This window comes from Mercurialis annua, linkage group LG3 (genome assembly GCF_937616625.2).
Source record: "Mercurialis annua linkage group LG3, ddMerAnnu1.2, whole genome shotgun sequence".
Taxonomy (NCBI): domain Eukaryota; kingdom Viridiplantae; phylum Streptophyta; class Magnoliopsida; order Malpighiales; family Euphorbiaceae; genus Mercurialis; species Mercurialis annua.
In genome coordinates this window covers 71388846-71414508 of record NC_065572.1, presented here as the reverse complement: position 1 = coordinate 71414508, position 25663 = coordinate 71388846, and the positions used below count along the sequence as shown (strand labels likewise).

Here is a 25663-nt window from a genome sequence, read left to right as displayed (position 1 = left end):
ATTTGGTGAAAATGACGTGGCACTTTACAGCTAGCTCCTTGTGGACTATGAACATAGAAATTAGAATACAATAATACACCATTGACTTACTTTCTGGAAGACACAAACGAGAAAGACTCAAAAGTCAAAGTCAAAGTCTTCCTCTTTGGAACATCCGATGCCATCATCCATTGAAGACATCAAATACATCACCAATTCTAATGTTTCTTCTCCACTCTTCAACCACCACCATCACCACCACCACCACCACCACTTCCTGCAAATATGTCGACACCTGCAGAGTAATCTCTCTTTTTCTCTCATTCACACACCTGAACAATCATAAATGTGGTTGTTGGTTTATTTTTGTCTGTAGCTTCTAGCTTGATGGTTATAGATTCATACTTGTAGTTGTTCTTATCTTTTGTATGAACTGAATTGACCAGTTGTTTTGTTCTTGAAATGCATTAGATATTACAATTCTTTACCTCCGGTGAGCAAGACATATGGAGTTGCCTGTTTAATGACAACAGCTGCCTATTATCTGGGTCTTTACGATGCCTGGATCATAGCACTTTCTTATGAGGATGTAATTAAACGCTTTCAGGTAAATCTGTTTTTGTCATTTATGTTATACTTTTCCAGATTTCCAGGAGTTTAGTTGCTTTACCAATGTCTTAAGGCAGATTTGGAGGCTTATTACCAATTTCTTCTTCCTGGGGCCATTTTCGTTTCCTTTTGCATTTCGTCTCATAATCATGTAAGCCAACAATTATATTCAACTGAATAACTAAGAGTTGGGTTGCGTTGCTAATTGATTTTTTTTTCTCAAATTTTTTAAGAGCAAAATATGGGGTTTCATTAGAGAGAGGAACTTTTGACAAGAGAACTGCTGATTTTGTATGGATGTTCTTCTTTGGAGCCCTTTCACTTCTGGTAACTTATATTAGAAATGGAATAAAATTGTGTAATTCTGATAAATTTTCATACATTCTATAAGCTTTTTGGACACAAGAATGTTATTATCTTATTGTTTGATTATAGGTGATGGCTGCCATTCCAATGCTTTGGTCTCCTTTCATGGGAATTTCCTTAGTTTTTATGATTGTATATGTCTGGAGCCGCGAGTTCCCAAATGCCCAGATCAATATCTATGGTCTCGTGTCACTTAAGGTATGTTTATGAGTTACACTTCTCGTTTTGATCATACTAGCTAGCAGATTCTTTCTTCATTCCTCTTCAAAATGCTTGAAAACCATTTCTTGCTTGCATCTAATAATTTGATTATGATGAACCTAAAGGGATTTTATCTTCCATGGGCAATGCTAGCACTGGATCTGATTTTTGGAGATCCATTGATGCCTGACATTCTTGGTATGGTAGCTGGACATCTTTATTACTTCCTAACAGTGCTTCATCCTCTTTCTGGTGGCAAATTCACGTTGAAGACCCCTTATTGGGTGTATCCTTTCTTTTTATTTCAGTTTTTCTTCTAACATGTCCTGAACTTATCAACTTTTAACGATTAGATCAAATATGTCAATTTTGAAACAACTTTAGAAGGCTAATTGTTTATAAAATTGGGTTGATTGATAAAACTAACAAGTTCATGGGCCTAATTGATAAAAAAATATGAATTTTGGTCTTAATTTTCCATTAAATGCAAGTTCTTGGCAAATCCGGTTCAACCATATTAGTGCTTCATGTGTTTATTGTGAAGTTATTTGCATAATTGTAATCCTTAATAATGTCGTTCCTAGTCACAAACTGGTGGCTTTCTGGGGCAGAGGGACACAAGTAAATGCGCCTGTGCAGAGTGATCCGCATGCTGGAGTTGCTTTCCGGGGAAGAAGCTTCCGTCTGAATGGCACCAGAACTAATCCTAGAAACGAACCACAACAAGCAACCAATTCATCAGAACAGCAGGCTACTAATAATTCTTCCGGCGGTGTCGCTTTTCGTGGAAGAAGCTATCGTGTTGGTGGACAATAGATCAAAGCATACGTTTCTGTTTTAAGTCGGTATCTGCTTGCAGTTCTATAAAAAATGTAGTATTTGCTTGCTGAATCAAACAATTAGTTTACTATTATCTCAAGTGATAAGCATATAATTTTCATGGGAATTATGAAGAAGAAAAAAAGAGAGGAGCAGACTTAATTAAAAGAAAAATGGTAGTCCTACTCTCTTAACTGTGCTAGAATAATCTTATGCTAAGCTGCTAAAGTCAACAATATAACACAATCCTTGTCGTCTGTAATCACATGCACAAAAAATAAAAATAAAAACTTGATGGTTGATTATTGTCCTTCAATCTTTTGGTTTCTTATGTTTCTTAGCATTAATTGAGTATAAACTGATTAAATCCCCTTGGACAACTTTTCATGATGAAAGTGAAAGAGTCGCATGTAGACAATTTACTTGATCATTAAAAAAAGAGTTAATGTAAAAAAACCATAAATTTTACACGTTTTTTCATTTTAATCACGCAGTTTAAATTTTTTCATTTTCATACACGAATTACTATTTTTTCTCAAATTCATGCATAGTGCTGAGGTGGCACTCATTAGTGTAAAATGACCTGCACCTCAACGAATTACACCAATGGAGCTGTGACACCTCTACCGTGCATGAATTGGGGTGGAAGTGGTAGTTCGTGCATGAAAATGAGAAAATTTAAACTGCGTGATTAAAATGAGAAAACGTGTAAAGTTGGTGAATTTTTATGACATTAACCCTTAATAAAATCTTTTGTAGTGGAGCGTAATGGAGTGGTGAGAATCCTTTCTTTAAACAAGAGGTTTTAATTCCGAGTCTTAGTTATGAAACGGCTTTAAAAAATCTGTGGGAGATCTTTTATGCCCTTACGGAATCCAACTTAATGCGGATTAGCCGGATAGTAATTTCACATTGTTGGGCCATATATGTATTCGAATTTTTTTGTTAATCTCAGTTCAAATGGTACAATACGCTCGACTCGGTTCGAATTAGTAGAATAGTAATCCCGCATATAGGGCTGTATATGTGCTAAAAAATGGATTACACTTATGTTCTTAAATGTCGTCTTTTTTTTAATTGTCCTTAAAGTTTAATTCGCACTTTAATTGTTGTAAATATTTATTTAATAATTAATTGTCTTTGTCGTTACTTTTTTGTTGTTTTTGTCAATTTTAATATCGTGGCATATCTACTGAAGTTATATATGGACTTTTAAAATTTTAGTTTTGTTATGTAACGCTATGTGGTAATTTTAGACGACCACATAAAACTTTATTCGACACGCGACATCGCTAAAATTGACAAAAACGGATGAAAAAATAACAACATGAACAATTAAATTATTGAACATTTTTTAAAAAATAGGATATAAGTTTATGTTTAAGGATAATTAGGGGAAATAGATTTTAGGAACAATTATTATCATATATTACCCAAAAAACATCTTTGAGTCTCAAGTCAGATGGTACAGTACTATGAAAAATTCAACAAGTTCAACTAACCAAACATACAGATATAGTCCCCACGTTTTTTGCAGCTAAATTCAATGAAATAGCCAATTTGACCCTTCTACTGCCAAAAAGTTGTATCAATAATTAGTACCTTTTTGCCCTCTAAACAATCACTAAATTAGTCCATTTAGTAAGCATTTATAGAACATCACCAAATTAAGTAAGCCACCATGTGTATTCAGGACAAATTTCTTAATTTCCTAGCAACAAACCGTGAAAGAAACATTTTCGTTGACTCAAAAAGAATATCATTTCTTAAATTAATTAGAGAAATTTTTAAATAGACTAAATTTACCAAGTTATCCGTAAATTAAACTAATCATATTATTTAATATCTCATTAATATAATGATAAAATAATAACAAATGTGTTTACATTTTATAATCATTTTAATAAGATATTATAATGTGATTAATTTAGTCTATGAATAATGTGGTAAGCCTATCTTAAAATTTCTTCAAAAATCAAAAAAAAATTCATTACATGCGAAATTTATTTGGTAACTCAACAAAAGCTTCAAATGGTGGCTAAAAAATATCTTATTATAATTGTCATCATCAGTTCATATGATCACATCACAAAGTTGACGTCAAACAAACAAAAAAAAGAACACCCCAAGTAAGAAACTTTGAATAGAATAAAGTTCAACAATACAAATAATGGATAGAAATAGAATTAAAGTGATCGTCAGAGACAAGTAAATGGCCTCATAGTTGCAAAAAATCCTTGCTTTTCATGCCGTAATCATATTTTACCTTTTCTTTCGAACCATATCTGCTTATTCAGAACTCTAAATTTATTTTAAAAAAAAAGAGACCAAGTTGTCATTTAAGAGTTTGAAATTTGATTATTGAAGAGATATGAATGATGGGTTCTTCAAAGGTCAGAGCTTGACGTTTTGGATTGCTGGTATGTAATGATTTCTCTCTGTTTTTTTCCTTAATTTTTCAGTTCTTTTTTTGCCCATTTGGTTTGGAGTTGAATTTCATAAGAAACTTCATTTTCAAGTAGTTCAATGTTTAAAGCTAAGAGCTTTGCTGCAGGTAGTTGTTGATATGTCTGTTTGTATAAATGCATTTATTTTTGTTTCTGCATTCATAAAAAATAATTGTCTTAATTTTGAAGAGATTTTGACTTCTAAAATTTCTACTTTTATTAATTTGGGTATGATCGTATTGATTCACAGACTTATTTTGCAGTGTGTTCTGAGGTTTAATGGCATGCTTCAAAGTCTTACTGTGTTGTATTTTTTTATTTCCCCAGCCTGTAATAGACAAATTATAGAGAAGTTGTAGAGTGATGGAGGAGAGAATTGAACCTGAGAAAATGTTTGGTTTACCACCAATCCCACCTTTAAATGTTGGGATAGCCATTGATGGGAAGAGGAAAAGCAAATATCTAGTGAATTGGGCATTGGAAAAATTTATTCCAGAGGAGAATGTTGCCTTCAAGTTGTTACATGTCCGCCCTATGATCACAACTGTCCCTACAGCAAGTAAGTTCTCTTCAGAACTTTATTTTGAACCAAATACTATAGAATTTCATTAATCCAAATCGGAAGCAATTACAATCGTTAGAAACTCAGGGAACGGACCAAAGATGCTTGTGTTAATATTCGTTAAAGATTTGAATATACTTGATGGATATTGTTGCTGGCATAGAATTTTTGGAAAGGGGATACAAGTGTTACTTTTCTGAATTTTGTCTTCTTAGCTTCAGTGGGAAATTCGATTCCAATATCACAAGTACGAGATGATGTAGCAGCAGCTTACAAGCAGGAAATGGGGTGGCAGACAAATCAAATGCTTCTTCCTTTCAAGAACTTGTGTACTCGGAATAAGGTCTGTCTTTCTTCCTCCGCATCTCACTGCCCCCAATTGTGGATTTTATATCTTGAGTAACTACAACTTGAAAAGCATTCTGTTATGGATATAGGTGCAAGTAGATGTCATCGTGATAGAATCTGATGATGTGGCTAATGTGGATTTTATATCTTGAGTAACTACAACTTCAAAAGCATTCTGTTATGCATATATAGGTTCAAGTAGATGTCGTCGTGATAGAATCTGATGATGTGGCTAATGTGGATTTTATATCTCGAGTAACTACAACTTGAAAAGCATTTTGTTATGCATATAGGTTCAAGTAGATGTCGTCGTGATAGAATCTGATGATGTGGCTGAGGCATTAGCAGAGGAAGTTGCTAAGGGCGCCATCAAAAAGCTGGTTATAGGAGCTTCTCCTCGTGGCATGTTTACAAGGTACGCAGATGGCGTCAAATGTGATTATAATTTATAATGCTAGAATATTCTTTGAGACTTGAATGTTAATTCAATTGATATATCTGAATTGTAATCAATAACTGGTGAAATCTGTTAGCATGACAAATAACATTTAATATGGTATAGTAGTAATAGTTAGAACATTATGGTTCGGGGTAGAATTTCATTTAAAACATTTTGTATTGATAAGGTAGTATTTTCAGGAAACTTAAGTTGTCCTCACAAATATCCGATTGCACCCCAAGTTTTTGTACGGTCTATGCTGTGTCAAAAGGAAAATTGACATCTGTCCGACCATCAGATCTAGAGACAATTGGGAGTATGAGAGATGACACAAGTGTTGCGAGCTCTACTAATAGCTCATCGAGTTGCACTTCCAGCTCACAAACAGGTACTTGTTCTTAAGATTTATCGAGACTTACTTATAATTAGTGATAATCTCCACATCAAAATTTGTAATTAACAAAAACTCTACTGCATCTATTTTCTGCTTTCTGGAATCTGCAGATGCCACGTCAGTCGCATCATACACTCCATTTCATTCTCCTTCCCTGCTGATGCAGCGTAATCAAGCTCTTTCAACAATAAACCAGGGCCTTCTTCATACAAGAACAAATTCCGTTGAGACCAATCATTCGAGGTGCCAGTCTTTGGATATTGACGGAAACCAGAGCCATGCTAATACAAGAACAAATTTCGTTGAGACCACCAATCATTCAAGATGGCAGTCTATGGATATCGAGGAAGAAAACTGTGAAGCAACTTCTAATCCCAGTGGTCCAGAAACTGAACATACAGTCGCTCGAAGTTCTAGTTGCAAAAACATGCCAACAGATTACCAATCATGGGAAGCCGATCAAGCTTCCACCTCAGATGCGCTTACTGATTATTCTTCCTCGGACGGGCAGGTAGCTTTCTACATTTTCTGTTGGCTCATTTGCCTGTATTGAGAATATAATGACTTGGTTGGTTGGTACTTTTGCATGAGCATATTTACTGTCACTGAAGTCATATTTTCCGATTGATTATGCAGGCAATTATTAACTTTGAGCTAGAAAAGCTAAGGATTGAGCTAAGACATGTTCGAGGAATATATGCAATGGCTCAAAGTGAGGCAATCGATGCTTCTCGAAAGGTTAGTTTCAGCATTCTTGTATTGAGCGAAACACTGTCTTCAGTTTCATGCTTATGAATCAATTCTGTATCCTTGTCTTTTTTACTAAAGTTGACATGTTTCAATTCAACCACTGCTTTTCTCAGTTAAATAATTTAAGCAAACGTCATTCGGAGGAAGCAATAAAGCTCAAGGAAATAAATGTCAGGGAGAAGGAAGCTGAAGAATTAGCAAGGCAGGAGAAGGAAAAGAGTGAAGCTGCAATAAGGGAAGCGGAATACATACGAGAATGTGCTGAAAGAGAAGCTTCACAAAGGGAAGAAGCTGAGCTAGAAGCCATTCGCGACGCCAAAGAAAAAGAAAAGCTCGAAAATGCTCTTTCAGGTCAAGTACAGCAGTACCACATGTTCTCATGGGAAGAGATTGTGTCTGCCACCTCATCATTTTCAGAAGATCTTAAAATAGGAATGGGAGCTTATGGAACAGTCTATAAATGCAGTTTGCATCACACCACTGCAGCTGTGAAAGTCCTTCACTCCAAAGAGAACCCTAATTCTAAGCAATTTCTGCAAGAGGTACGGAAGCTTTCATCTATTAACTGAAAGCACAATAAATCTTCATAATGTACAAAATTTAGCTTCAGTAAACTAAGTTTGACTTTATTTCACAATTGCTTATGAAGTGACGAAGTATCGTTAACGGCTTCAATGGTATTATTTTTTGAATTGCTCCAAGAAAGTCAAATTTTTTTACTCATTCCGATTTCGAGCATTTTCTTTCGACTTTCAAGAAAATAGTTTTGAACATTCAGCATAAAATATTTTGTGAACAAGAAAAAAAGTCCTCGACTTTGGTTGCTGTTTTCAGCATTTGTTTCTGCATTCTTCTTGCGATGATTTGCGCAAGCCCTCCTTTTCTAGTGTTTGCTGCACTATCATTCTGACCTCAAAATTTATGTTAATATTTTTTATATATTTTCTTGGATTTCAGCTTGAGATCTTGAGTAAAATCCGCCATCCTCACTTGCTTATCCTTATCGGTGCTTGTCCTGAGCACGGTTGTCTAGTGTACGAGTACATGGAGAATGGTAGCTTGGATGATAGGCTATTCAGGGTGAACAACACACCGTCCATCCCGTGGTATGAAAGATACCGGATCGCTTGGGAAGTGGCATCGGCTCTTGCGTTTCTTCATAACTCCAAGCCAAAGCCAATTATTCATCGCGATCTGAAACCCGCTAACATCTTGCTCGATCATAACTTTGTGAGCAAGATTGGTGATGTTGGACTTTCAACAATGCTTAATTCAGATGCTTCCTTTACAACCACTATGTACAGGGACACCGGCCCAGTTGGTACTCTCTGCTATATAGATCCCGAGTATCAAAGAAGCGGGCTGGTTTCTCCAAAATCGGATGTATACGCCTTTGGAATACTAATTCTGCAGCTTGTGACTGCAAAACATGCAATAGCATTGACACACATAATGGAAACAGCAATCGACGATGGACGTTTATCCGAGATGTTAGATTCCAGGGCTGGGAAATGGCCCCTTGAAGAGACAAAAGAACTCGTTTTATTAGGATTAAGCTGTGCAGAAATGCGTCGAAGAGACAGACCTGATTTGAAAAATCAAGTACTTCCTACACTAGAGAGATTGAAGGAGGTAGCCGATCGGGCACGAGATTCAATTTCCCGTGTTCAACGCAGAACTCCCCCCAATCATTTCATCTGCCCAATACTTAAGGTATGTTGGTCTATACAACCTGCTGTAACTTGGCAAGTACGTTTTGTTCATGCTTATTATACATACTTAAGCTATGTCTGCAAATTTTTGTATTACAGGATATAATGTTGGACCCTTGTGTTGCTGCTGATGGATATAGTTATGATCGGAAAGCGATTGAGAAATGGCTTGAAGATAATGATAAATCGCCGATGACAAATTTGCCATTGGCGAGTAAAAATCTTCTACCAAGTTATACACTTTTGTCTGCTATTATTGAATGGAAGTCCAATAAACAGTGACTATGGCCTTCTATTTATTGTGTAGTTCTCACACAGAAAATGATTTATTATTATTTTTGTGAAAGGTTTCCTATTTTTATTTCGAAATTCATAAAATTCATCATAAATTTTAGAATAATATGTAAAATACTGCTATTTTGTTATGCCAAATATCTAAAACTTCAAAAAAAATTAACATGTTTATTATTTTGACTAAATTTTTAAATTTCTTTAGTCTATTGGAATTTTAATATTTTGTTACATTTACTTCTCAAGTCGTGTATGATTATTGATGTGACTGTCATGACTAATGCATGTATATTATGTCATAAAAATTTATTTTGTCTAATATAATATTACTTGAACAATTTAATTATCAGTTATATAAAAAATTTAAACCAATTTGTATATATAAAATTCTCAAAACAAATCAATTTATATAATTGAAAGATAATTGTAATAAAGTTTTGAAATGATATTAAACTTAATTATTATATATTTTACAAACAGCTCTTTTGTTAAACTATTTTTTAAAAAGAAATTAATAGAAAAAGGTTACTGTAAAAAAATGGGCTTTTTTCACAAACAACCAACATTTATCATATTATTATTTTTATACGGACACATGTTTTCATTATCAAAACTACCATACACTCTGTAAATTATAACTTTTATACGGATATATATATCCCTCTTCTCAAACCAACCCTCAAAAACAAAGTTATTTTCTCTCTCATCATTATCAGTTTCTCTCATCTCTCTCAACTCATTTCTCTAATCTCTCTCAGATCTCACAAACTCTTCAAACTCTCTCAGATCTGCTGTCTTCATTCATCTTTTTCAACGTCGCCGTCCAACATCGCTACAAGTTTTGTTCGTATTGTTATTCTTTTCACCATTGTTGGAGCTGAAGATCCGCATAAGATTCCGGCGAGGAAAAGCATTGTTTTTGATATTGTAAAATGACTTTTTGTTGTTGTTCTTACGTTGCTTCTTGTTATCGTTTTTCTATTTTGATTTCAGATCTAATTCATTATTCTTTTTATTCTTCTTCTTCTTCTTTTCTTTAAATCTACATTTTCTTTTCTTTTTTGTTTACTGTTTTTATATATTCATGATTAATGTATGAAGATTATCTTTTCATATTATGTAAAATATTTTGTGAGTTTATCGAATAAAATTCGGTTATTTCTGTATTTTTTATGTGTTTGGTTGTATTTCTGCATTTTTTATATTCCGCAGTACGATTTGTTGATGATGGTTGATTGCTGAATTATTGTTATGTTTCAGTATTGTTGATTTTATGTTGATTTTGTGTTTATAATCAATTGAATTTTTTCTTGATTTTAACATTGGCAAATAGAATAATATTGTCCGTGAAATAAACTAAAAAAATAAAAATTAAATTGAAAAATATATATAATTATTATAATATTACAGTGTTGATTTTAGCATTGCTGAAAAATATAAATAACGATGTTAAATTATTATAATAGTATAGTGTTGATTTTATGTTGGTATTATGTTGATTTTGTGTTGATATCTGGTTGATTTTAACATTGTCGAAGAAAACGATATTGTCTATGAAATACACTAAAATAATAAAAATTAAATTGAAACAGAAAAAATGATACGTTAATTTTTGATTGATTACTAAATTATTGTAATGTTAATATTTTTATTAATGTTAATATCAACATAACATCAACACAATACCAACACAAGATCAACATTGTAACATTATAATAATTCAATATCATTATTGTCTTTTTCACCATTGTTAAAATCAACAAAATATTAACCGAAAATCAACACAATTTCAACATTGTAACATTACAATAATTCAACATCTTTATTTGTCTTCTTTCCCAATGCTAACATATCATTATCTAGTCTCAGTTAAATTTTTATTTTTTTTAGTTTATTTCACGGACATCATTATCTTATTTGTCAATGTTAAAATCAATAAATATCAACTGATTATCAACATAAAATTAACATAAAATCAACAACACTGAAACATTACAATAATTTTATCAATCTACCATCATCAACAAATCGTGCTGCAGAATAAAAAAAACGCAGAAATATAACCAAACAGAGTAAAACTGCAGAAATAACATATTTTCATTCCATAAAATCATAAAATTATTTTATATACATGAAAATTAGTATTACATTCCTTAAAGATAATCTTTACACATGTTTAATGGTAAAAAAATTATTGTGACTTAAAAGCAGTTAATAAACAATTTCTAGATCTGAAAATGAAAAAGAAGAAGAAGAAGAACGGTGAATCTTTTTGTCTCAAAATCTGATCATATGCCTTTAATTTTTTTTTTTAAATCGTTAAAAACTTATGATATATATTCTTCCTTCCGACAATAAACTCCGATTCAGATCTGAAAAAGAAAACAAAAAAAATAAGAGAACGGTGGCGGCACAACGAAGGCGGCAGTGGAGCGGCACTGAGAGTTGATGAAGGGCGACGACCATGAAAAAGAATAGAGCACATGAGATGGAAGAATATGAAAGAAATAATTGTTAATTTGAGAGAAGAAAGGAAAAGTCGTATAAAAGAAATAATTTTAAGATGTTAGGTTATTTTTATAAAATAAGATGGTGGGGAAAGTAAAGAAATGAGTTGGGCTGTATAAATGTAAACAATCTGCCAAATGTCGTATTTGACATAAAAAGCCCTAAAAAAATCACAACTAGATTTAATCATGGGTCTGGATATTCTTTCGGCCCATTTTCTTTGGGCCAAACTTGAACATTGTTTGTCTCAAGCATGGTCTGAGTCTGAGATTTTAGAGAACGGATAGAATTGAACTTCAATAATTGTTTTAAGAGGAAATTACACCATTTATCAAAAAAGAAAAATTACATAATTACATGTTGGCTTTTTTCATTGACAAATTTTTTAATAGTATTTACAAAAGTATAAAAAAATAAAAAATAATATCAAACATATGGTGTATACTATGAGTATAATGTCAGTATACTAATAAACTAACATTATATCAACATTATAATAAAATTATACCAACATTATACATATTGGGATTTTATTAATATTAAATAAAAATTTACCAAAATTACATCAAATCGTATACTAATAATTAAATTAATAATATATCAAAATTATACCAACAGTAAACCAAGAGTGTACACATCAAAATATATTGAAATTTTATTATTACATCAACATTACACCACATCGCATACTAAATATTAACCTAACAATATACTAAAATTACACCAACAATATATAAATTCTCTAGTTTATTACCAACTATAGTGAAAATTACATATAAAAAAATATATACATGTTATCAACTAGAATATATATATATATAAATTTATAATCGATAGACCGAAAATATATTGAAATTATACCAATAATAAACCAAATATTATTTTTAAATTACCTGATTTATAGTTTTAATATTCCAAAATTATACCATAATTATACCGACATTATACAAATCGTACTTTTGTAATTAATTTTCATTTTTTGGTACTTTTGTAATTAAGTTTAAATCAGTCGTATTTTTGTAAATAAAAAAAGTTTACAGGTATTTTTATAAATATTTTTAAAATTTTAGATACTTTTTGTCATCGTTCCTTTTTTTAATTATAATAACCATCAAAAAAATTCAGCCGAACCTGTATAAATACAATATATAAACCGGATTTAGATAGTATATATGAAGTTTGCGCTTAATGCAAACTAGATTTAAACTTGCATTTAAAAGACACAAACTCGATTGGATTCGCCCGAGTCCGCCAAGTCTGGCTCATTAACATGAGTAGGTATAACTGGAGGAAATTACACAATATACCCTAATTTATATATTCTTTTCAAAGATACCTTCCTAAAACTTTCACTTACAAGCGTGCTTACTTTTTAATTTTTCTTTTCCAAATATACGCCTTTTCTTCTGTCGTCTCTTTTCAATTTTTTCCGTTCTCTTTTCAACATCTGTTTCTTGCTGTCTTGCTTCAATTATCTTCGCCCTCATCTCCTTCAACCAATTGTTTCTTTTCTTTTACTCTGTAATTGTCTTTCTCAGTTAGGTTAATTCAGTCTTCACTTAGGTAAGAAAATTAGGTATTTTTGTTGTCTTTTGAAATTTATGATTTCACGCTTTTTTTGTTCTTAAATTATTGTATTAATTAGTTTTGTTTATTGATTGTCATTAATTTCATTTGAATGAAATCTGTTGCTAAATAACAAAAATCAAAACTCAAAAAAAAGGGGAAAATAAATATATGGCTGCCACAAAAAATAAGAACTGTTGATGTTTGATCCGGACTTAGAAGCGATTTAAAGACGAGTAAGATTATTGTTGATATTAGCTATGTCTATGTTTATTTGGTAAATTGGCTAAAGCTCTTTTTTTATTATTTTATAAATTAGATCATGTTATTTTATTTTATTGATCTCTGTAATTTCATTTTTCATTTTTTATTTTTAGAATTGCGTTTAGTTGTCAAAAGAATTCATAGAATTCAAAAATAATTAGCACATATTGGATTATTCATCTTTGAACTTCTAAATTTCTGCAATTTATGTCTCATATGAAATAGCCAAATTGAAGAGCTTAATTTTGATGCATACATTTAGAGGACTGTCGCAAGTCTTTAGTTTTTTTAGAATAGATTGTAAAGTAAAATTTCAGGATTGGCTTCTCAGTCTTATCTTATATCTTGGAGCTATTATTCATACTAACAACTTGTATTTGCACTTTATGGATGAAATTGACTTTTGTGGAACTTATGTTACTAAATGTAGTATTGATGCAGCATGTTGCTTGACAGTAGCTTGACAATAACTTAACAGTAGCTTGACAGTAGTTTAGTAGTAGCTTGACAGCGGGTCGACAATAGCTTGATTTTTACTTTCAATTTAAAAATATCAAGTAACTTTAGTACTCTTTTTTCATGAATATATGTGCAACACATCCCAAAGGCGCGCACTTATACCATGTGCTATACTTTAGATGTTTTGTGCATATCAATCCATCCTTGCAGGTTTCCATCTTTGATATTATTAATTATCGTGCAATTTAATCATATTTACATGAAATGTGTTAGGTTCTCAGCTCGTGAATTTGTTATTCTTACGTTAAACTGCTTTTAACTGTCTTTTTTTTAGTTTGACAATTATATAATAATGTGTTTATTTTCAGATGTCATTATATGCTTTCTGATCAAAATTTGATATTTAGCATGGTAGAAGGTATTGAATTTGTGTAATTGGAATCAAATAAAAATTTATACTCCTTTGTTCTTCTTTTTTTTTATCTAGATGAACGTTGAATTTTGTTTTTTTTTCTTTCAGATATGTCATAATGTAATTAAACTTGAAGATTTGATTCAAATCGAAAAGTCCATATTACTTTATTCGGTGATCAATGGAAGCAAAGGAATAGAGAATGAGATTTAAAATTGACAAGTGATATTAATGTTATATGAAAATATATGTTTTCACATTTTTTATGTTTTAAAAATTGAAATTAGTTGGTGTATTTTTTTTTTGCCAACAATATATTATCATATATTATATCTTTGATGTTGGTGAATTATGACCTTCTTTAGAGATTTATATGTATGTATAAAATTTGATTGGATCTCAATTTTTGTTGCTCGTTAGTAGATATTTTGTGGTTTGTTAGTTGCTTTCTCGTTGCTCTTTGATTGCTTTTTATTGTTAATTTGTTGTCTTTTTCTTGTTTGGTTGTTTGTAGGTTGCTCGTTTGTTATTTTTTAATTGTTTATTGATTGTTATTTGTATGGGATATAATTTTTTATGTTTTATTGATTTTTGTTACCAAGTGATATTATAAATTTATTTGATTGACCAGATGATCGTTGCTTCTCTACAACTGAATCAAATTAAATTTACATGAAATGAATAACTATCTAATGTTGTTTTAGAACATGATTTACACTCACCTTTATCTTAATCATTATTATACAATATACTGATATTTATAAAAACTAATATTAAATAAAATTATCACAATTCAATATTAATGTGTACGGTGATTTTTTTGTTAAATTTGACATTTTGCTAGAATAATTTATAATAATTAATATTTTTGATAAAAATATAATTTGACTTATCTATTAGTTCTAAAAGATAAAAAAAACATAAAAATATATTGAAAACATTTTAAATTTTAAAAAATTAAAAGGTTGATTTGGAAATATTACAGTTTTAAAAAATAGAAAAGAATATTTAAAAAAATGAATTAATAATTTTCAGCATGTTGGGTTCGAAAAAATAAAGTTCAAAAAATAAAATGAAATTAAATGAGAGGTGTTTCAAAAAATAAATGCAATATGTACAAATATTTCCAATAGTCAATTACTAAAAATAAAATAAAAATAAATGTATGCAAAAAATATATAGAAAAAAAAGTTATTGTATCAATCATTAGATAAATTATTACAATCGTGACGTTCTCATATTTTTTTTATCTTTTAATAAAAAATTAGTTAAAAGTAGAAATAATATTTTTGAAAGAATATATTAGAACAATAGAATTTAGAGGTGGTCACCATTTTGTCCAGCTTTTCTAAAGTTTAATTTTTTTGGCAACTGCAAATATTAGTTTTATAGAAAAGAAAAGTTAATATAGCAGGGGTTGATGAAAAAGCGTATATATGAATACATATTTTATGAAAAGGCGTATATGTGCAAGTGTTTAATCTGTAGCGTATAAAAGCTAATAGCTTCTCAGAAAAGGGTATTTATAAAAGAAGCCCAAATAATAATTGATATATAATAATTAAATAACTTTTATGTTATTTTTACTTTAATAAAAAATTTAAAGAGATAAAAAAAGATAGTTTATTTTATAACATGACTAAAAATTTACAATTTCTTTGATTAAATAATGTTTGAGTATATTTTTTTAAGTTATAAACAAGAAAGAGTCTAAACATATAAAGACGTATGAATATTATAAAGGTTAAAAGAAAATTATAAATTATCTTTGTAGTTTTTATTGGTGAAGTTTTGGGAATACAAAAAAATTCAAGTCTTTAACAGTACCAAGAATAAATATTAATGGACTACATTTGCCAATTCAAATATGACAAAAGCATATAAGTGCTAAAAAATTAGGTGCAGCGTATATATATGATACACTTATTCAAACATTTATGGAGAAAGCCCTTTGTTATTAGAGAAAAGGTATATTTGCTACTCCCTCCATTTCATATTAGATGACGTTTTAGGGGTGATTTTTTATTTTGAAATACCTGACGTTTTATACTTTCAATGTGCTTTTAGACTTTATATTCCATGTTTGCCCTGAAACAACAATCCAATCTAAGGGTCCATAAGCCTAGTCCACTAAATATAATTGTCATTATGATTTATAGATTGTTAGTCTATGGGGCCAAATTAGTCATTTATATATGCATTTAAGAGATATTAACTGACTTCTTAATATGTGAGCCAACTCCAAATACGTCAACTAATACCAAATGGAGGGAGTATCTTTCAATCAAAAAAGGAGTAAATGTGCTGACTTTTTAATAGGAGAGTGTTTTTAAAAAGAACAAGCTAAAATCAAGCATTTATGTACAAAGCCCGTATAACTGAAAGATGGAGTCCCTAATTGGAAATTATAGGCCCATAAATGATGAATTGGGTCTTTACATGATTATGGGCCTATATAGATGTTCGTCCAAATTCCTGTCATCAGTCAAATTTAAATAATTATCTTAAGTTCAATCTGAATGCAGTTTAAATCAGTAGAACCAGATAAATATATTGTACATGAAGTTTAAATCTTTACATTAAAAGTAGAGCTAAATTATTTTTATTATTGTCTACATAATAAAAAAATATATGTTAAATTTGTAGTTTATGATAAAAAAAAAAGAATTAAATAAAACAGTTTGGTCGGTGAACCAACTACCTATTTTTAATTGTTTTTGGTTTGGTCAATAACGACAACTGTTTCTCCCATTTATCCACGACATGTTATAGATTCTCTTTTATAGGATTTCACGCACAAAATAATTACATTACCAAATCTTATTCCCAGCACGCGTAGTTATTACCCTATCCAAAACAGCCACGTAAGCAAATCCACATCATCTGTAATAAACCCGCCCGGCCCGTTTCATTCTCTCCGTTTCTGTTTCTCCCATAACTGAAAACCCATAAAAGAACAACAAAATATCAATCCGGCTCTTGAACTTATATTTGAGAGCAAATAAATTATTTTTAATTCTTTTAATCAATTAAAATTCATGCTACGGAATTACATAAATCACTTCGAATTTTTTTACGCAATTAGATTTCAAAATTTATATCTCGAAGTCAAGACAATCACTTGTTTGAAATATACAGATTTAGAATAACTCGACCTAAATTAAGAAAGTTTGAGATTTAATCTAGTAAAAAAATTAAAAGTGACTTTTATTTAATCCCGAAAAACAAATATTAAGATTTAATTGACTATAAAAAACATTAGAAGTGATTAATTTGTTCGAGAACACAAATTAAAGGACCGAATTGACCCTTTTTTGTCCATTAAAAACTGGAAACAGAATAACACCGAATATTCAAAACCCATTAATCCGTTACTTCTCCTGTCAACTCTCTTCGCTCGCACGCCATTACCATCTCCTCTTCTCTGCGCAATTTCTCTCTGTCTCTGCAAATTATACAAACAAAAGCTGTCCACTTTTCTTATCCTCCGCCACTATACAAATCAAATTCCTCGCCTTTTTTGTTTCCCAAGAAAAAGAAAAACAAAAGCTAAAGAAATAGATAAAGAATTCTTCCAATTCACTTTATTTCTTTCTATAAATCAAACCCAGTCAACAAAATTAAATACCCAAATCATGAATCTTGCAAGATTGCTCGTTTTCTTGTATTTATGTTCACTTGTTTTTTCTGAGGAGCAATTTAACCCCCACATTTTCCCCAGGCCGTTAATTCTTGAATACCCAGATAACACAATTGAAACCAAGACTACCCGGGAATTTGATAATGAGCTTCAATTACAGTGTACTAGTTGGAGATTTGCGGTGGAGGCTAATAATTTAAACCCGTGGAAAACAATTCCGCAGGAATGTGCAGAGTACGTGAGAGATTATGTTATGGGAAGAGGCTATCAAGTTGACCTTGAAAGGGTTTACAATGAGGCTGGTGTGTATGCGAAGAGTGTGGAATTGAGGGGTGATGGAATGGATGCTTGGGTTTTTGATGTTGATGAGACTTTGCTATCTAATCTTGGTTATTATGTTGATCATGGTTTTGGGTAAGTTTTTATTTTGGGTTTTGTTGCTTATTTGATTGCTTAGTAATTATGATAATGTGGGGATTATAAAAGATTGAAACTTTTAGATTTTAATGGTAAAAAAATTGAATTTTTAGGATGTTTTGCCACAAAACTGGATTCTGCATATTGTTCTATTTGTTGACTTTGATAAATTTGGATGAGCATTGTAATGATTTAAATTTGTGTTGTGTTGTCAATTGCAGATTGGAGGTTTTTCAGCCAGCAAAGTTTGAAAAATGGGTTGAGGAGGGTTCAGCACCAGCTATAGAGCTAAGTTTAAAACTCTACAAGGAGGTTCAGGATTTGGGCTTTAAGGTTTTCTTGCTGACGGGACGCGGTGAGAATCAAAGGGGATGCACTGAGACCAACTTGATCAATGCCGGGTTCCAGAACTGGGATAAGCTTATCTTGAGGTGAGTCTAGCAGCTTTCTCTGTTATATTTATATGGAATTCTGAATTTGCTTATGTTTTATGCTGGATAGTGAATAGTTATGTTGGCTCGTTATGTCATTTGAAACCTGCCAACTTGTACGGCTACCTTACAGTAGTTTATGTGGTACAGACATATCCATATATTGGTTATCTTAAGTCAGGTTCTTAACTGAGACATATATATGTTTTTGTGCTTTCGGGTAAAGCAGTTAATGATTGTGTGCACGTTAAATGAAAACTATTAAAGATTTAGCATTGTCTGGCAGTTATACTTTCTTCATTGTGATAGTTGTCTTTGAGCTTAGAGGTAGATGACTTGGTGTTTCGTTTTTCAAATATCATGCCTCTAGATCCCAAACTTTTTGACATTTTCTATTTACGTGAGAACGATAGCTCCTCCTTACGTGAAAGTGAGCCTAGATTCAGTCAGCTCTAGAGATTTTACCTGACTCTGATGGCTTTTGGCTAATCTGTTGTTTTTGGAGACATACCTTCCTTTGGAGTGGCAAAATATGTGATTTCGTATACGGAACATGTCATATTTCTATCGTGTGATAGCGGAGACTTTAGATTTCTGGATCAGGGCTAATCTTATTAAAAAATAATCCTCTTTTGAAGACAACCAACTCAAATTTACTGAACTAATTGCAACCTTAAAAGATTAAGGCGCAGGCTCAAACCTTATTATTAGGCATTAATGAAGGCTTCCTTTTTCTGTTATTTCTTGGTCTAGAGATTACTAATTTAAGGGTGCAAATGGTGCATAATATAGGCTCTCGTTACATGGTTTTTCCATGTGATATTCATAAGTGCCCCTTTCATATCAGGGACTTGAACTGATAATTGTGTTCTACATAAATTTCATGCTGGACTAAATAATGAGGACAAATTGAAAAACTGAGATAACTCTGATAACTGTTTGAAGAGAGTCTCATGATGATAGATTTGACATTTTAATTCCTTTTTCCGTTCTTAAATTAATTATCTCATTCATGATGCTTCTTAAAACGTCTAGCGTCAAGAAGCCTACACATTGCTTAAAACTGTTGAACTTGCAAGTTGCAATTCATCATTGTGATTTCCTTGCATTTTTACTGATCTTAACAGAGCCTCCGACGACCATGGTAAACTGGCAACAGTATTCAAGTCGGAGAAGAGGAGTGAGATGGAAAATGAAGGATATCGTATTCTCGGAAATTCAGGGGACCAATGGAGCGATTTACTGGGGTTTTCAATGTCAGCTCGCTCATTCAAACTTCCTAATCCTATGTATTACATTCCTTGACAGGATCGACATTAAACTTTTAAATCATTGAAATAAGTGATTGTGGGTTTCATGAGGATCTTAGAATCATCCTCAATGTTGCCAATTGTAAAAGCATCTAAATTCTTGAATATTCTTACCCAGGAATTTATGATGCCACAAATAGTGTTTAATGACTGCTTACTGAGTTTGTTAATGAACAGCTAATTGACTTCTGGTGTTAGCATTGTGTGAATAAGTTAGAGAGGCATTATGCAATATGCATGCAGGGATCCAAATTTAAATATTTTAATTTATCGCAGTCGCATTAACAGCGCGTGAAATAAGCACACTTTAGCGTTTGCAAAATTAAAAATGCAAGTACTCAATTCTCAATTCTGTTGCCTTTTCTTTGAGGTAATTTATGCAGAATATGACCTTTTAGGAAGTATTATTAAAGAGGACCACTATGTATTATTATACACTTATACATTTAGGAAATAAGGGCCGAATTTCTTGGTGTGTACCTTTCATTTTGGTCCCTTACTTCCTTTTCTGTAAGGCTGTTAGTTTTATGCAAAGCCTCTGTCACTCAAAAAGTATTCAATTTTTATTTTTATAAAATTCAGTCTTTTAATAATATTAATTTTAATTTAATTTAATTTCGATCAATATATTTTAATTATGGCTAACTACTTAATTTTTCAAACAAAACAAAGATTCTTCACTTTTTTTATTTATGGCCATATATTTTAATTTTATCAATTATAGTCTAATTTTAATAAGTATCTTTCAATTTTTTATAGTCGTAAATGAAAAAAATTGAAAATATTTGACCGATTTCTTATAAGTATGTATAGTTGGCTCCAATATATATATATATATATATATATATATATATATATAACTGATATTGAAGAAACATTAGCTATAAAAAATGGTTATTTACATATTAAATTCCAATATATTACTAGTTTACAGCGATTTAATTCCATTCTTTAGAATACCGCATCGCACATTTCATGATTTCTCATGCTTTTGCATTGTATAGTCTATAGTCGTTTTTACCAAAAATAAAGTTAAAATGTGTAAAAAAAAGCCACGTTGTTTTGTATAAAACGCCACAAAACAGAAATTATTACACAATGCAAAAATTAAAAGATTTGTATGTATGATGCAATATTTTAAAAGATAGGATTAAATTACTACAAAAGTGAAATTTAGAAATTTAATATGCAAATAACCTAATAAAAAATATCAAAAAAATATATAATATTTTAAAATAATTAAACTGGTGCAAATGAATATAGAAAAAGGGAAAGTCTTCTCGAGATTGAATTGAGCATTTTTTTTCAAACTTATAATATCACAAGGTCGAAACTATTTACAATTACAATTTACAGTTTATAGTCCCGTTGTTTACATTTTATACATCGTTTACAAATCTCGTCATTCGTCATTTTGACAAAATAATACCGCAATTGACGCTTATAACATTTTTTTCTTTAAAGATACTTTTTATTTCTCATAAGTTTTCATAATTCTCCATTTCTTGCTTTCACTATAGTCTATAGAGAGACGTTCTATAAATTATAGGTAGTGAAAGATTAAGGAGAAAACTTCATGATCGTTCCGGATTAGCTAGGTAAAAAAATTCTATAAAATAATATATATCTAATTTGAATGTACCGCGTTTCATTCAACCGTTGAAAAAAAAAACAGTTGTTACTTTTCTGTTCTCCAAATATAAAATATAAATATAACTATAATAATTTATTAAACTACAATAATTTATACAAATTTAGAAACCAATTGATATATCTGAGGCGTGGCTTGTGGGGCATGATGATGATTTAGTTATAGATGGTGATTTATAACAAAATTAAAGGATCAAATTAGACAGCACATAATGTCGATTGTTGGGTTATTAATTACTTTACTTGGATGTATCTCAAGGAATAAAACTAGTTCGAGAATGGTAGATGTGCTATTCAATATTCTAGTGTTATTATTGTTGCCATATATTTAATGATATCTTTCATAAAGTTCATTGCGAAATTATTTAAGGATTATCATACTCTATGATCCATCTTAAATAATGAAAAAATTCTTACTTAGATTCGGTTCACCACGTCATATATAGACTAAATTTATCACATTATGACAGTAGTCTTGAACTACAATTTGTTTTTTGGTTTATTTACTTTGATTATTAAATAATATTGTATGTCCATTTCTTATGTCTAGAATTAAATATATATTTTAAATACTAGTTTCGCATTACGTGTTATGCACGTTGCTCGTAACATAACTCGTTAATGAACATATTAGTAAATTTAGTATAATTATATCAATTTTTTTATTTATATTTAATATTAAATTAGTTAATAATTTGTAAAAATAAATATAATATATTTGGTTATAAAATATTTTTCCATACTGAATAATAAGAAAGAAATTTAAATAATAATATATTGATCAAATATATTATTTTAATTTTGTAGTTCAATCAAACTAAAAGATAGGTGTTCCTACTAATTTGGAGACAATTTAGTTATATTTTACATACTAAAAACTAAATTGGAGATAATTTAGCTACCTATTCTAATTAGAACTTTAATTACAATAGTGATTAATTAAATAACTAATTAGTTAATGACTATAAAACTTTTATTTAGTAGTAAACTGAAAAGGATTATTCAGTAAATTTGCTTGTCCCCCCCCCCCCCCCTCTCCCTCATCCGTGCTTTTATATATAGTATAGATGTAATAATGATTACTTTTATTTTTTTATAAATTACAATAAAAAATCAATAATTTCAATAGTTTGATATTTTTTTAGTCTCACTGTTATATTTTTTATTTAGCGTTATCAATAATAATTACAGATAACTTTTTTATAATTATTTTATTTTTTATATACTTAATCGGCATTATTATTAGATGAAGATAATAATAATTTATCATGTATAAAATAATTATAATATAGGACGACGTTATTCCAGAGAAGTAATTAATAGAGAAAGAGCATTATTTTTTATTTTGATAATTCTTTTTAATTTGAGTCCATTTTTATGTCGGAGAATGATTTTTTTCAAAATAAAATATTTTATTATGTATTATCAAATATTGTTCTGACAACAACGTCATCCTAATTTAGCTATAAATAGATAAAATAGTTTATTTCATATATAATATTATAATTGTAAAAACTAAAACCACTAATAAAGGATTACCAATCAAAAAAAAAAGTTACCAAAATATTGATTTGGATTGGAGGGAGAAAACAGAGGATCAAGGCTTTGAGTATTGTGGGGTCTGCATGTACATTACTCATCAATCTGCGCCGTTGATTTATACTACTCACGTCAGCTTTTATTCCACATAGCTTATCGATGCCAATTCACTTCAAACGTGTATACATCCCATTGGTTCTTATTAATTTCAGAGGATTACATCAACCGTCCGATGAGAAAAATATACTGATCTAATGGTTCGGTTGAGAATTTGTATTCTTAACCTTCAACTTAGTAGACTCAACTTAAGTATCACTTGTTTTTTTTTTAACCTCAAGTATCACTTGATTTAAGTAATTAAAAAAGAAATTTTTACATAAATGATTTTAATGTACCATTTTTTTATTGTTTTTAAGTTTTAGAGCACACTTATTTACAATTTATTTATCATCACCTACTTTAAATAAAATATATCAATTTTTTTTCTCAAACGCTAGTTTTTTTATTAATAATAATAAAAATGACAGATGAACGATTCGTCAACACATTAAGTGAACTATTTTAAAAGAGACGATGAAAACTGCAAAAAATATATGAAATTTAGTTACTATAATTTAGATTAATTTTATCAGAGTCTTAAAATCATACTGTTATTTTAAATTTGTTTTGACAATATGTAAAATTTAATGTAGAGACATTCTTCAAATGGCCCCATGTGATATCCTAGGAATCATTTTGTTCACTTATTCTGATTAATTTAAGCATCAAATTATACAATAAACAGTAAAAGAAAATTCTGATCAGTTATTATTCTAATTGCGGAAATAAAGCTGCTTAAAAAAATATCTTCTTTTTATTCCAAAGAAAGAAAGAAAAATCCAACATTAAATTCACTGATTTTACTAGATCATGCATGCCAGATTTTAAGATAATTAATCCGTAAATTATACTACTTCTATTGTAGTAAATAAATCTTAGGAATATGTTGTTAAGTTATTTTATTTTAATTATTTTAAACAGAAGCCTAAATTGCTACAATTGATTTTGCAGTTTTAATTGGAAGGCATATATATATAATTTATCTTTTTCAAGTCATTTTATTTTTAAAGTAAAATTTGTTTGCTAATTACTTTTTATTGGTTTGTTTGCTTCAATTATTGCTGATAATCGATAACTGATAGTTTATACTGTAATCGAAGTATTATTTATTTGGTTAGAATTGAATTTACTGTTATTGTTCACATTTTAAATGAATATAATGGTATAATTATTTTAAAACATTTCTTATTTTATAAATAAGTTGATTTATATTAAAAATGAAGCAACTGAAAGTATTTCTGAATAAAATAAATTTAAAAATATTGTAAACTTTAGAAATTAGTTAATTATCAAAAAAAAACTTTAGAAATTAATTCACTGATAAAATTATTAAGTAGTACCAAAAAATCAGAACGATCCTCTTTGGAACCGTAATTAGCAGTTTTATTATGCAAGCGTGCACACGCTTTATATATGCATAAGACTTTTTTTATATTTTAAAATATTCTACTACATATATGTTACTATTTATTAATTTTGTATGTATAGTATATGATTATATGATACCATATATACAAGATTACCAAATAAATTCATTCCTTTTATATATTAACCATAAAGTTAATTTTTATATTACCATATATACAAAATTTATTTAAAATCATCACTCAGTTTCTATATTAATCATTATATTTTATTCCTTTTATATCAATATAATCATAAATCATATCATACCCTATATTCAATTCTTAATTTAACTATAATATTCACTTACATAAATTGAAAATTAATTTAACTATAATTAAATTTTTAAATATTATATTATTATTGGTGAAAAATAAATTAAAACACTAATAGTGGAAACAAAAATTCAAACACTGATACTAGAAATTTGTTGAGACACTTGCATGTATATTTTTCTCATATCTAGTTCTATAACTCCTATTGTCACTGAGTCAGTATTTAGATCTGATTATTCATATATGCGGGTAATAAATAGGTCAGACCCATTTATAACATAATTAACCTAAATACGAACATGACATGATTATTAATCGAATTTGATATATAAAATCCAAATACGACACAAATATTACACGGATTACACGACACGACATGTATAAACATATTTATCAAAACGTGTTAACAAATCAACCTATTTAAATAGTGACATGTTTAAACCCATTTAATTATTTTAACACTTTTTAAATTTATTTAATATAATAATAAAAGAAATTATTACTAGTTTTTGAGATAAACACTATTTTAATTATATATAATATAAAAAAATTAATTAAAATTAAGATTTAATAACATTTAAATTATAAAAATAAATATTATTTAATTAAAACTAGTTAACCGTGTGTAAACGTGTTTAGACGGATTAGGCGTGCGTAACCCATTTGGACACAAAATTAATCGTGTCATAAATGGGTTGACCCGTTTATGATCCAAACTCATTTATATCAAACAAAAATCCGTTTAACTTCATGCCGTGTCATATTTAAAATT

The 25663-nt window shown here is 29.7% G+C and overlaps 3 protein-coding genes across 4 annotated transcripts; all 3 read left to right on the top strand.

Moving 5' to 3' along the window:
- Positions 1–102: 102 nt before the first annotated feature.
- On the top strand, positions 103–2290 carry LOC126673584 (derlin-1.1-like). Its single transcript, XM_050367783.2, has 7 exons — positions 103–281; positions 451–586; positions 666–739; positions 822–915; positions 1024–1152; positions 1281–1441; positions 1740–2290. The coding sequence occupies exons 1-7, from the start codon at positions 265–267 to the stop codon at positions 1969–1971; spliced, it is 843 nt and encodes a 280-aa protein (XP_050223740.1). The 5' UTR covers positions 103–264; the 3' UTR covers positions 1972–2290.
- A 1804-nt stretch (positions 2291–4094) lies between these two features.
- LOC126674228 (U-box domain-containing protein 35-like) lies at positions 4095–8972 on the top strand. 2 transcript variants are annotated; one of them, XM_050368645.2, is made up of 10 exons: positions 4095–4394; positions 4749–4980; positions 5205–5326; positions 5625–5746; positions 5971–6158; positions 6275–6675; positions 6801–6902; positions 7028–7456; positions 7872–8627; positions 8726–8972. In XM_050368645.2, the coding sequence occupies exons 2-10, from the start codon at positions 4785–4787 to the stop codon at positions 8906–8908; spliced, it is 2499 nt and encodes an 832-aa protein (XP_050224602.1). In that variant the 5' UTR covers positions 4095–4394; positions 4749–4784; the 3' UTR covers positions 8909–8972. The 2 variants fall into 2 exon arrangements, with proteins under 2 accessions (XP_050224602.1, XP_050224601.1); XM_050368644.2 differs by having other exon boundaries at positions 5199–5326.
- An 8504-nt stretch (positions 8973–17476) lies between these two features.
- LOC126675164 (acid phosphatase 1) lies at positions 17477–20121 on the top strand. The gene is made up of 3 exons (XM_050369767.2): positions 17477–18180; positions 18405–18614; positions 19742–20121. The coding sequence occupies exons 1-3, from the start codon at positions 17762–17764 to the stop codon at positions 19917–19919; spliced, it is 807 nt and encodes a 268-aa protein (XP_050225724.1). The 5' UTR covers positions 17477–17761; the 3' UTR covers positions 19920–20121.
- Positions 20122–25663: the final 5542 nt, after the last annotated feature.

Coding starts and splice junctions, on each gene's coding strand:
- LOC126673584 (XM_050367783.2), top strand. Junction 587..665: donor ATGTAATTAAACGCTTTCAG/GTAAATCTGTTT, acceptor GTCTTAAGGCAG/ATTTGGAGGCTTATTACCAA. Junction 916..1,023: donor TTGGAGCCCTTTCACTTCTG/GTAACTTATATT, acceptor GTTTGATTATAG/GTGATGGCTGCCATTCCAAT.
- LOC126674228 (XM_050368644.2), top strand. CDS start 4,785: ATGGAGGAGAGAATTGAACCTGAGAAAATGTTTGGTTTACCACCAATC. Junction 4,981..5,198: donor CACAACTGTCCCTACAGCAA/GTAAGTTCTCTT, acceptor TTGTCTTCTTAG/CTTCAGTGGGAAATTCGATT. Junction 6,676..6,800: donor ATTCTTCCTCGGACGGGCAG/GTAGCTTTCTAC, acceptor TTGATTATGCAG/GCAATTATTAACTTTGAGCT.
- LOC126675164 (XM_050369767.2), top strand. CDS start 17,762: ATGAATCTTGCAAGATTGCTCGTTTTCTTGTATTTATGTTCACTTGTT. Junction 18,181..18,404: donor TATGTTGATCATGGTTTTGG/GTAAGTTTTTAT, acceptor TGTCAATTGCAG/ATTGGAGGTTTTTCAGCCAG. Junction 18,615..19,741: donor TGGGATAAGCTTATCTTGAG/GTGAGTCTAGCA, acceptor TGATCTTAACAG/AGCCTCCGACGACCATGGTA.